Source organism: Microcebus murinus, chromosome 2 (genome assembly GCF_040939455.1).
Source record: "Microcebus murinus isolate Inina chromosome 2, M.murinus_Inina_mat1.0, whole genome shotgun sequence".
In the NCBI taxonomy this organism is placed as follows: Eukaryota; Metazoa; Chordata; class Mammalia; order Primates; family Cheirogaleidae; genus Microcebus; species Microcebus murinus.
In genome coordinates this window covers 20233438-20246712 of record NC_134105.1, presented here as the reverse complement: position 1 = coordinate 20246712, position 13275 = coordinate 20233438, and the positions used below count along the sequence as shown (strand labels likewise).

General features: G+C 47.2%; 1 protein-coding gene across 2 annotated transcripts in view; it reads left to right on the top strand.

The window, feature by feature from the left end:
• The window catches only part of MECR (mitochondrial trans-2-enoyl-CoA reductase), a 36330-nt gene that overhangs the window by 15263 nt on the left and 7792 nt on the right, over positions 1-13275 (top strand). For both annotated transcript variants that reach the window (XM_012750595.2, XM_012750594.2), the window contains exons 4-6: positions 8390-8533; positions 11326-11428; positions 12474-12576. In XM_012750595.2, coding sequence (XP_012606049.2) covers positions 8390-8533; positions 11326-11428; positions 12474-12576 — 350 coding nt within the window. The remainder of the gene's footprint in view (positions 1-8389; positions 8534-11325; positions 11429-12473; positions 12577-13275) is intronic.

Here is a 13275-nt window from a genome sequence, read left to right as displayed (position 1 = left end):
TTCCTCCATGAGGAATTTCCTGATCCTCCCCCACAACTGTTTCTCTCTCTCATACATACACATGCACACACACAGGAGCCAGAAGTGCCCTCTGCTTCCTGTGAATTTCTAGCACTCCCTCTATTATGGGTTATTGGTTTTGAGATTTTTTCAATGAGATATGAACTTCCTGGATAGCAGGGATATCTTATTTGTACTGTCTTGCCCCATATGGCAGGAATTTAGGGATGTAGGGATGCAGAGAATTATAGGTCCAATCAGCATGGGCCTGAGGAGATGGGAACACAGGTACATCACTCCCAGAGCAAAGAAACAGAATTCTGCTCTGCTAGCTCAGCTCTCACTCCTACTAGAGGCAAGTATATGGACTTAATAATAGGCCAGGTGTGGTGGCTCATGCCTATAATCTCAGCCCTTTGGAAGGCTCAAGCAGGAGGATTGCTCGAGCCCTGGAGTTTGAGACCAATCTGCAACAGCAAGACCTGCCTGTACAAAAATTTAAAAAATTAGCTGGGCATGGTTGTGTGCACCTGTAGTCCAGCTACTTGGGAGGCTGAGGCAGGAGGATCACTTGAGCCCAGGAGTTTGAGGTTGCAGTGAGCTGTGATGATGCCACTGCACTCTAGCCAGGGCAACAGAGTGAGACCCTATGGGAGGGAGAGAGGAAAGGAGGGAAGGAAGGAAGGAGAAAAAAGAAAAGAAAAGAAGGGAAAGGGAAGGCCGGGTGCGGTGGCTCACGCCTGTAATCCTAGCTCTCTGGGAGGCCGAGGCGGGCGGATCGTTTGAGTTCAGGAGTTCGAAACCAACCTGAGCAAGAGCGAGACCCCGTCTCTACTATAAATAGAAAAGAAATTAATTGGCCAACTAATATATATATAAAAAAAATCAGCCGGGCATGGTGGCACATGCCTGTAGTCCCAGCTACTCGGGAGGCTGAGGCAGAAGGATCGCTTGAGCCCAGGAGTTTGAGGTTGCTGTGAGCTAGGCTGACGCCACGGCACTCACTCTAGCCTGGGCAGCAAAGTGAGACTCTGTCTCAAAAAAAAAAAAAAAAAAAAAAAAAAAAAAAAAAAAAAAAAAAAAAAAAAAAAGAAGGGAAAGGGAGCAGAAAAAAGAAAAGAAATGGAAGAAACAGTTAATTTTTTGTGGAACTGGGAAGTGTAAGAGATGGAAAGCTTCAGGTTCAGCTGGATCAAGGAACTCAGTGCAGTCAGAGATCTTTTTCTCACTAATTCTCAGATGGGATCTCCCCACATAGTGATATAATCATAGCAACAGATATTTATTGGCCACTTTCTTTGTGCCATGCATCATTCTAAGTACTTATATATATTAACTCAATTATTCCTACAACATGAGGTCAATACATTATTATTCCCATTTTGCAGATGAGACAATAATAAATGTAAAGGATTAAGCAACTTGCCTGGGGTTACCCAGCCAGTAAGCGGTGGAGCTAAGATTCGAATCCATTTTGAGACATACCTCTCATAGATGGCCATCAGCAGCCTGAGGTTTATATCATCCTGAGATGTTCTCAGATGAGTACATTCTCCACAGTCACATCCAGCACAATCATATCCATCCACCAGAATGGCCCAGAGTGGGCCTTGAACCAATCTGGGAGATGGGTTGGGCTCCAGTTGCTCTGATTGTCTTGCCCACCCTGTGATATAGAGGGTGGGGCCTTGTGGCTGACAGCCCCAGAGGTTAGGTAGGAGCACTTGTAGAAAGAAAAAGATGCTAGGCAGAACAAAACAATAACTAGGATCTCCTTCAAGCTGTTTTACTTCTCTTAGATCAGGAAAGCTGTTAAGAATGGCTCTACCCTCTCCTACACCCACCTAGCAGTGAAAGATCCCAGCCATCTGAGCAGATTGAGAGCTGTAAGAATTTACTAGGTACTGATACCAGTGCTTTGGGCCAGCCCCTGTGCAGAGTGAAGGTCACACCAAGATGGATCAGGCACAGTTCCTGCCCTCAGAGTGCTCTTGGCTGGGATGGGTGGCCAGGAATAGAAAAACAACACTTAATACAATACAATATTACAAGTGCTGTAATCACAGATGGGCACACAAAGTCGAGAAGCATTAGAAAAGGCTTCCCAAAGAAGTGATGCTTGAACTCAGTCTGGAAAACCTACTAGAAGTACAGCCAATGGGCTAGGTGAGGAGGGGCTTCCCAGGCAGGGAGCACAGCATGTGCAAGGTAAGGTGACAAGAGAAGGCACAGCACCATCAGAGAACAGGGTCTGGGTCATGGGTGGGAGTGGGAGAGGTGAGATGGAGTTGGAGGGGTCGGCAGAGGCCAGGACATAGCGGGCCTGCATCCACAGGCAGAGGGGTCCCAACAGAGAGTTAAGGAGAGGAATGATTTGATCAGATTTGTGCAATGCAGAGAATGGCTGGAAAGGCAGAGGGTGGAGTCAGGAAGCCAGTGAGGAGGTAGGCAAACAGTTCAGGCTTCAAATGACAAAGGTCTAAACAAGACAGTGCCCTGGGCCTGGAGAAAAGGGAGTGGATTCAAGAGGTACTAAAGTAAGACAATTCGGTAATACTTTCAGTTTGGAGAGGAGAAGAATAAAGGACATTTGCAGGTCATCGTATATGTGGTGGTGTTGGCCAGAACAGGGATTCCTCCCTGGAGAAAAGGTGGGTCTTTTAAGCAGCGTGCCAGTTGGATAGGATGAGGATTTTATAATTGTGAGGACTATAATTAACCCAGTGTATTCAGTAAACATTTTGTGAGCACCTGCAGCATGCTGGGATCTGGGGTACAGCAGTGAACAGACATGGTCTTCTTATGGAGACTGCAGTTTAGTAAGAGGGGCAGTCATTAAACACATAAATCCTCAACTGGCCAAATCTTGGTTACTTTTCATGGTACTGAGCTGCCCAGCTGTTGCTGTGCCCATAGCCAGTTTTTTCCCACATGCAGCCAGTCCCAGGGGAGACTGGGCCAGAGAGTGTGGACAGATCTTTGCCAACTGACTTTCTCATTGGAAAACACTCTGAACCTTCCTGACGCAGCACAGGGCAGTAGAAGGAGCACTGGCCTGGGAATCAGATGCAGGTTCTCCTTCCAGCTCCTCTGTATAACCTTAAGTCACAACTATCTTGAGCCTCAGTGTTTTCATCTGTGAAATGGCGCTAATAGTCACTGCCTTGCAAATCTCAATAGACTCTTATACAGCGCAACTGAGGGAGCATATGTGGAGATCTTTGCAAATGCTCAACTTCTGTATGCATTAGATCAACTGAAAACTTTTTTCTTAAAGGGCCAAATAGTAAGTATTTTAGGCTTTTGCAGGCTATACAATCTTTGTTGTGACTACTCAACTCTGCCGTTGTAAACAGCGATAGACAGTATGTAAACAAGTGAGCATGACTGTGCTCCAATAAAACTTTATTTACAAAAACAGGTGGTGAGGCCGGGCGCGGTGGCTCACGCCTGTAATCCTAGCACTCTGGGAGGCCGAGGCGGGCGGATTGCTCGAGGTTGGGAGTTCGAAACCATCCTGAGCGAGACCCCGTCTCTACTAAAAATAGAAAGAAATTAATTGACCAACTAAAAATATATATACAAAAAAAAACTAGCCGGGCATGGTGGCACATGCCTGTAGTCCCAGCTACTTGGGAGGCTGAGGCAGGAGGATCGTTTGAGCCCAGGAGTTTGAGGTTGCTGTGAGCTAGGCTGACGCCACGGCACTCACTCTAGCCTGGGCAACAAAAGTGAGACTCTGTCTCAAAAAAAAAAAAAAAACAGGTGATGAACCAGATTTGGCCCACGGGCCATAGTTTGCTGACCCCCACATTAGGTGATGCAGGTGGTTAAGGTCAGTTGCACATGAGTGAGGAATAGATGTCCTCAGAGCTAAGGCCTGGGAATCAGGATCAATAAAGGAAAGCAACATGTGTTATACACCTACTGTGTACCAGACACAGTGATAGTCTCTGTACAAATGCCATTTAGGTTAATCTTCACACCACAACATAAGTGTTACTCTCTACATTTCATAGATCAAGAAAACTGAAACTCAAAAAAAGTGGAGTGATAATGCAAAGTCACACTCTAGTGAGTGGCAGAGCCAGTCTCTCCAACTCCAAAGCCTAAGGGTTTCTACTTGAAACCCTAAAAGCTCTTGTTGGCCAGGCACGGTGGCTCGCGCCTGTAATCCTAGCACTCTGGGAGGCCGAGGTGGGCGGATTGCTCGAAGTCAGGAGTTCAAAACCAGCCTGAGTGAGACCCCGTCTCTACTAAAAATAGAAAGAAATTAATTGACCAACTAAAATATATATATACAAAAAATTAGCTAGGCATGGTGGCACATGCCTGTAGTCCCAGCTACTCAGGAGCCTGAGGCAGAAGGATCACTTGAGCCCAGGAGATTGAGATTGCTGTGAGCTAGGCTGATGTCACGGTACTCACTCTAGCCTGGGCAACAAAGTGAGACTCTGTCTCAAAAAAAAAAAAAAGCCCTTGTCAATGACCATGGGCACTGCCCCCGCCCACCCAGACTCTCTTGAGAAGAGGATTAGGGACTGCTAAGCTCCAGAAATCCATGTCAAGGGCCGGATTTCTATTGTTGTGCCATAAAAGGAATTAGAAAACATCCTTGATTTCACGCGTAGGAAGCCCTGCACCAAGCATGTGGTACAGAGTAGAGTACAGTAAATGTTAGCTAAAATGAATGGGAGAGATGATTGTGAAGATTTGGAGACCAAGCTGAGTGAAGCCCAGAGAATGCCAAAGCACCTCGTGGATTCCTCTGGAATCCTTCCACTTCTCAGTCTCTCATTTTCTCAGCAATAGACCTACTGTGGGATTGACACAGCCCTTAATAAAGAGTGTTCCTGCCTCCCCTCCCCAATTCCTAGTCCCTAAAGCCTACATTGTTTCCCACCTCCTGCAGCACAATTAGTACGATTAGTAATTGCCTAGGTTGCCCCCTACCTCCCATAGCTGGACTACATGGTGGCAGGATACTGTTAGAATCCCAGCAACCGGCTAGTGAGTGGGCATACCCAACTTTGGACATGTAGGCCAAGAGCCCCTGAGACACTGCAGCCACCAGTCTGAGCCAAGAAGGCCCCAAATAATTTCCGTAAGGTGATATGTGAGTGCATAGCGAAGCCAAGGCTGGAGCCTGTCTGACTCCGAGGCCCATCATCTTCACCCCTTCGTCATACAGGATTCTGCCTGCATGAGCTTGGACCTGTCCCTCTCACCTAATCCTCACCAAATCCTGTTGCTTCTGTCTTCAAAACAAAACTCAAATCCATCTTCCTCAACCCCCTGCCAAAGTCCTGGTCTAGGCAGCCATCATCTCGTACCTGGACCCTTGCGAATGCCTCCTGATTGGCCTCCCACTACCACCTGCCCCTCTCCACCCCATAGTCTTTTCTACCCCACAACAAAGTGATTATTTATTTATTTTTTAATTTTTTGAAACAGCATCTCACTCTGTTGTCTGGCTAGAATGCAGTGGCATCATCACAGCTCACTGCAACCTCAAACTCCTGGACTCAGGCGAGCCTCCCATCTCAGCCTCCAAAGTAGCTGGGACTGCAGGCATGCACCACCATGCCCAGCTAATTTTTTTATTTCTTGTAGAGATAGAGTCTCACTATTGCCCAGGCTGGTTTCAAACTCCTGGCCTCAAGCGATGCTCCTGCCTTGGCCTCCCAAAGTGCTAGGCTCTTGGGTACAGGCGTGAGCCACCGTGCCTGGCTGAGTGATCTTAAAGCTTATGGCAGATCAGCCCAGGCTCCTCTTAAAGATCATTAGAGGCCTCCCATTCACTAAAATAAGATCCACTCTCCTCCATACCATGACCGTGAGCCTTGTGTTTCCAGACTACGAGTTGTAGCCCATTAGTTAAATAAATCTAATGGGTTTCAAACAGCATTTTTTTTTTTACTAAAATTGAGCAGAGCAGAATAAAAAATACAGTATATCACACATGGTAAGAGTAAATATTGTTCTATGAAATGTAGGCTTCTGTTACATGTATATTCATAGAGGTATATTTAGTGATTGACATGGAAGCCATGGTTACTGTGGGGTGCAATCATGAAAGTCTGACGTTCATCTGGCCCTGCCACGTCAGCCACGTCAGCCCCATCTTAAGCTACTCTTCCCATCACTCTTTGCTCTCCCTCCCATGCGTTTCTTCTAGTCCCAGTCTTCTATCTGCCCTGCCTCCGAGTCTTTGCCTATGCTTCTTCCTCGGCATGGACATTCTTTGTGTGCTCGCTGAGTGGTTAGTATCTCTATCTTTTCACTCTTAGCCTGTCACCGCCAAAAGAGCCATTCTTTTTTTTTTTAATTTATTTTTATTTCAGCATATTATGGGGGTACAAATGTTAAGGTTACGTATATTGCCCATGCCCCCCCCCCATTCTTTTTTTTTTTTTTTTTTAAGACAGAGTCTCACTCTCTTGCCCAGGCTAGAGTGTCATGCCATCAGCCTAGCTCATAGCAACCTCAAACTCCTTGGTTCAAGCAATCCTCCTGCCTCAGCCTCCCGAGTAGCTGGGACTACAGGCATGCACCACCATGCCCAGATAATTTTTTCTATATATTTTTAGTTGGCCAGTTAATTCATTTCTATTTTTAATAGAGACAGTCTTACTCTTGCTCAGGCTGGTTTCAAACTCCTGACCTTGATGAATCCGCCTGCCTTGGCCTTACAGAGTGCTAGGATTACAGGCATGACCCACCGCACCCAGCCTCAAAAGAGCCATTCTTTTTTTTCTTTTTTTTTTTTTTTTTGAGACAAAGTCTCACTCAGTTGCCCAGGCTAGAGTGCCATGGCGTCAGCCTAGCTCACAGCAACCTCAAACTCCTGGGCTCAAGCAGTCCTTCTGCCTCAGCCTCCCAAGTAGCTGACACTACAGGCATGCGCCACCATGCCTGGCTAATTTTTTTTCTGCATATTTTTAGTTGGCCAATTAATTTCTTTGTATTTTTAGTAGAGACAGGGTCTCACTCTTGCTCAGGCTGATTTCGAACTCCTAACCTTCAGCGATCCTCCTGCCTTGACCTCCCAGAGTGCTAGGATTACAGGAGTGAGCCACTGCCAAAAGAGCCATTCTTGATTCCTACCTAAAGTAATTGTCAGCCAATTGTCCCATACAAAATAAGTGAGAATCTGAAAAAAAAGAAAGAGAAAGTAATTCTTGGCCAGCATGGTGGTTCATGCCTGTAATCCCAGTGCTTTGGGAAGCTGAGGCAGTCGGATTGCTTGAGGCTCAGGAGTTCTAAGACCAGCCTGGGCAACATAGCGAGACCCCCATCTCCACAAAAAAAAAAAAAAAAAAAAAAATTAGAAATTAGCCAAGTGTGGTGGCACACGCCAATAGTACCAGCTACTTGAGAAACTGAGGTAGAAGGATCACTTGAGCCCAGGAGTTAGAAGCTGCAGTGAGCTATGATCATGCCACTGTACTCCAGTGTGGACAACAGAATGAGACCCTGTCTCTAAAAAATAAAAATTAAAAAAAAAAAAGGTAATTCTCTCACTGTTACAGTCTCTTTATAATTTATAATTACTGTATCTGCTTGTTTGTTTTCATCTGTTCTACTCCACTAGAGTGAAAATAGGGAACATGTCTGTGTTGTTCAAGTGCCTGGCCAGACTAGGCACAGGATGTAAGAAGGCAGCCCCAATACCCAGGTTCTAGCTCCAGCTCTGCCTTGGGCAAGTCACTGCCTCAGTTTCCTCCCCCGTTACACGAGGCATTCAAACTCAGTACTTGATAGGGGCCTTCTCAGTATTAACGTTCTCTGATTCTTTTGTCTGGAACTAGAACGTCAGAGGGAGCTTTGTGGTCATTTCTTTTCAGTTTACAGAGTTTTTTCATTTCCCATATCTCATGTGATTTGTACAATAGCTCTTGAAGGAGGCGAGTCAGGCGGTTCCTGCCAATATCATTTACATATTAAACTCTACTTTCATGCATTCCTCCATAATACCACCCATGTCAGGGCAGCCTGCCCTAGATGAGCAGAATGAGGGCTGCGCAGGAGAAGGGCTTCCTCAGCTTCTCTTGCCCTGGTGGTGATGCTACTGCGGAGTTTGCCTCCAGAGTGCAGTAGTACGAGGTCATTAGCCACCTGCCCTGTGAACTTAGCTAAATCTAATGGTAACTCAGAGAGGCAATCGCTTTTGAACTGCCGTACCATACTTTTTAAACGGGGGTAACAGTCTACCTTATGTAATTATCATGAGAACTCAAAGACATGAGGAGGAACTTCCAGGTTTTTTTTCCTCTAAGCATTACTCAGAGTCTGCTCTCCTAGATGCCCATCAAGTGAGGAGGGTGAGCTGGGGCTGGGTGTGCAGGAAGGTCCCTCCTTGTGATCCTGGGCTCATCCCCTGACTCAGGAACCTGGCGGACTGAGGCTGTGTTCAGCGAGGAAGCACTGATCGGAGTTCCAAGTGACATCCCTCTTCAGAGTGCTGCTACCCTGGGCGTCAATCCCTGCACAGCCTATAGGATGTTGGTGGACTTCGAGCAGCTGCAGCCAGGTAAGGACCTGTAAGTGGGAGACCAGGCCCGGTCTCCCGACTGGGGTGAGGCCCAAATCCTAACCCTGAGGCCATGGGAACTTGCCGGTGAGGGGTCTGCAGGGGTGATGGTCCCCTAACCTGAGTGAGTGTGTTGCTGTAGCTTTCACTTAGAAAGATGTTAGCTTGGTTCCTAGAAAACATGCTGAAACCTCATGAGGAGTACGCTCTTGAAAACTGCTAAGGGGTCACATTCCCTAAAGCTTGGGATGGAATTCTGTCACTCAGCAAAAATGTGTTGAGCTGTGCTAAGCTCTAGGGACACAAAGCCAGACAAGACAGGCACAGCCTCTGTGTTTTCAGTAAAACGCTGAACTTAGTGTTAATAATCCCACTCAGCATTTACGTAGCACTTTCCAGTTCACATAAGCGCCTTCACAGGCATTATCCCCACTGGGTGCATTAAATCTTCAAAGCAGTGCAGGGAGGTCGCCATCACCACTGGTTAAGACGTCAAGCCCCAGGCAGACAACCCAGGTCTGACCTCAGGCTTCACCTTTCCCAAACTGTGAATTCACCTCTCCCATCATCGGATTTTTGCTTCTGTGAAGTGGAGAGTAAAGAGCTCGGGGGTTCCTGGAACACTGCACATAGCACGTAGCACAGTGCCTGGCATACACAGTGCAGCTGCTTTTATTCTTCTTCCTTTTTATACACGGGGAACCTGAGGTCCAGAGAGGTAAACTATTTGCACAAGATCACTCAGCGAGTAAATGACAAAGCCTGGTCTTTTGTTGGGGCTATCCTGAAAGCAGAGCCTGAGAGCAGGACTGGGCGCAGCGTTTGGGCAGTGACCCCAGGAAGCAGGAGTGAGCCGAGTAGGGAGAGCCTGTGAAAGCCAGGTACTGTGCTGGGCAACTATTACTCAGTCCTGCTGGGAGCCCTCTGAAGGTCCTCACCGAACCGCTGCAGAATTAACCCTTAAACGACAGGAAGCTGGGCCAGTCTTCCACCGACTCTCATCCCCCACTGCTCGACTCTCATCCCCCACTGCTCGAGGGTTGCCCCTAGGGCCAATGACCTCCTGGGCTTCCCCTGCACACTGTGCACATCTGTGAGCTGGCAGGGGCTGCAGAAATCAACCAAGCTGCCTCTGTCACACCAGTGAGGAAACTGAGGCCAAGAGCTGTTGGAGGATGATGAAATTGGGTGACTAGCCATTGCTCAAGGCCTGGCTAAAAGCCGATCCCAGCTTCCCACAAAGGGAAACACAGGTTCTCTCCACTGTGGCAGAGAGGTCCTGGGAGCCTTCAGTGGAGAGAGCCAATGGGTATGACCAGGGACTTTTGCTGGAGTCCTAGTGCAGCAGACACTTTGGTCACCTGCGTCTCATCCACTTAAGCCACCTTTGATTTGGGCTGCAGCTGTGGTGGGCAGATCTGAGTGTTCTGACACCACCCAGCATAAGTGCCCACTGTGCATCTCTCTACTTTTCTGCCTCAGCGCTGATGTGGTATGAGCTAGATCAGTGTTAAACAAACTTAGGATCTTGACTCATAGTAAGAATTACATTTTACATTATAATCCAGTATATACATATATGAAGATATATATTAGTATAATGGAAACCAAAGTTTCTTGGAACAATATTTACCCTTCCTATGTACAATGATGCACTGTTAATTTTTATTCTCCTCAATTTTAACTTTAAAAAAAGGCTGCTTGCAACCTACTAGATTGCGTCATAATCCACTAAGGGGTGACATCCTGTATGCTGACCACTGGCTAAGGAAAACGGGCATTCTTTTTCCAGAAAGTCCTCTGCCTCTAGTTCTGGCCCACTGTGCAATCCCTGCTGCCTCTCAAAAACTAGATATCATTTCAAAGTTAAGAGAACACTTTCCTAGATGTGATGCATTTCATGCTCATGAGGGGCTCCCTGTTCGATGTTCCTAGGACTCCTGTTTTATGAGGAGGAAACTGAAGTTCAAAAAGGTCATGATTTGCCCCATCTCATTTAATTACTTACAGTCATTGGTGAAGCTGGGACTCACACCCAGGTCCATCTCATTCCAGAGCCCATATGCCATACTGCCTTCCCCATTGGCTGATTCCAAGGTTAAACCTGGGCTCTGACCATAAAACTGTTAATAGGACCCTGTTTCAGGGGCTGCCAGTTTGACCAGTGTGGCTCTAATACCATTTCAAGGCAGTGCCCCTTTATTAAACAGTGCAGAGGGGAATAAGGCATGGCCCTTCCCTCAAGAAGCTGCAAGATATTGATGGAAATGGACCTGTATCCGAGCAAGTGTAAGTGAAGGCAGGCCGTGGCATTAACAGAGAACCCCAATGGCACTGTGGGCGCATGTAGAGGGAAGAATCCAGGAAGCTTCACAAAGGAAGGCACACTTGAGCTGTGCTTCAAAGGATATATAGGATTTCAAAAGGAATGAAGAGAGAAGGAAGAAAACATTGGAAACTAAGGAAATAACCTAAGCAGAGACTTGAGGACATAAAAGTTGGGAAGATGACAGAGGATATAAAACCTTTTACACAGCAGGGTCTAAATTATGTCCACTGTAGTTGCTGAGTCGCCAAGTCCTGGGAGGCATCATGGGTTTGTGGAATTTTAGGAGGCACCAGGGAAATAGTGAGCACAGTGCAAGGTCTGAGGCAGCTCAGCAGCTGGGGTCTTGGGCCCTGTTGAGCCTGAGGACTCCCATCTCTTGCTCTATAATAGGATCCCAGGCTGGGAACCCTTGACTCATTACAGAGCCACAGGGCTTGACTTGGGTCTCTTCCTGGCTCCACAGGGGATTCTGTCATCCAGAATGCATCCAACAGTGGAGTGGGACAAGCAGTCATCCAGATCGCTGCAGCCTTGGGCCTGCGAACTATCAACGTGGTCCGAGACAGGTACGTGGGGAGTCTAATCCCAGACGGCGACTTGGGCCTTTCCACTTCACACCTGCCCGTGTGGCCACCAGATGGCGCGCTTGCACAGCCATAGACTGGCGCCTTCATGGTTCACTAATCGCTGGCAGCCGAGACAGATGAGTCAGCCCCGAGGAATGAAGTCCAGGTGGCTTTTGGCTATAGGATGAGTGAATCTGAAATGTAAAGAGAGGGCAAGAAGGAGGTGGAAACTGCCCTTACTGAACAGCTAAGAGTTTTTGAGACTCTTGACTTGAGACAACCTCCTGTTTTCAAAACCACAGTTCATATTTGGGAATGTTTGGAACTATATTATTCTTTTTGTGAACTGTCTGACTCAAGGCCCTTTCTTTTCCCTTGCATTTGTGTGGTCTTTTGAAGTGCACTAAATATAGATGTGAAGGAGAGGGGGCAGGTTTGTCAAGTTTCAGAGAGAAGAAACAACTTGCTCGTGAAGACGCAGCAAGTCAGAGGCAGACTATTTCCTCACTTACTCTGTTTCCATCATATCATCCAGTTCCTTTAAGCCTCATTGTCCACGAATGTGTCTGTGTCTGTCTTGGACGTCCAGTCTTAGTAGGAGAATTAATACTTGCTTCAGTTCCCCATCCCCTCAGTGTGCTAACAAAAATTATTCTGCTTGCCTTAGCCAAAGAGGCCCAGAGCCATTCCTGGGCTACAGTGTTTGCACAACACTCAGAAGAGCCCCTTGAAAAGAGGGGGCAAAGGAAGTGGAGTTTATCATTTCAGTAGAAGAAATCAGGAAGTGAAATGACTTCTCAGTGGCACACATGGTTTCTAGCATCCTTGAGCTGGCAGGGGCTGTAGAAACCACCCAGTCTAGCTCTCTTGTGCCTGAGAGGAAACTGTTGGAGCCTGATGAAATTAGGTGGCTCATCCCTGCTCAAGACCTGGCTGGAACCCAATCCTAGGTTCGTGCAAAAAGAAACGTGGGTTTACACAGCTATGGGGAGGAGAGAAAGCCAGCAGGTGTGACCAGGGACCTTGTATTGTGTTTGGTTTCCAGACCTGACATCCAGAAACTGACCGACAGACTGAAGAGTCTAGGGGCTGAGCACGTCATCACAGAGGAGGAGCTAAGAAGGCCTGAAATGAAAAACATCTTTAAGGTACCTAGGAGACCAGGTGCGGTGGCTCACACCTGTCATCTTAGCACTTTGGGAGGCTGAGGTGAGAGGATTGCTTGAGTTCAGGAGTTTGAAACCAGCCTGTGCAAAAGCAAGATCCCGTCTGTACTAAAAATAGAAAATAAATTAGCCAGGCATGATGGCACATGCCTGTTGTCCCAGCTACTCAAGAGGCTGAGGCAGGAGGATCACTTGAGCCTAGGAGCCTGAGGCTGTAGTGAGCCATGATGATGCCATTGCGCTCTAGCCCAGGCGACAGAGTGAGACTCTGTCTCAAAAAGAAAAAGAAAGCTGGGACCTGGCCCCATCATTCCTCTCTGAAAACCTTCTCCTCTTCTGGGACAGGCAAAGCCTATTCCCCTTAGCTGGGAGCAACATCAAGTGCCCAGATGCTGTGAAGGAGGCAGGAGAAACAGAGTTTAGGAAACCCCGTATGATTTGCAGTTTTAAGCATTTGTTGTGTCACAGTGGGTGTGACTCTCAGAGCTAGGAGAGGACCTGGGGAAACAGAGGCACAGAGAGGGAAGAGAAAGAAAAGAAGTAACGTTTCCTAAGCACCTGCCTTACATTGTATCTGACAATCCCCACAAAAGCTCTACAAAGGAGCTCTTATCTGTTTTATAAATGAGGAAACCAAGACTCAGAAAAGATAAAGGACTCGACCAAGACCACATAGTTATG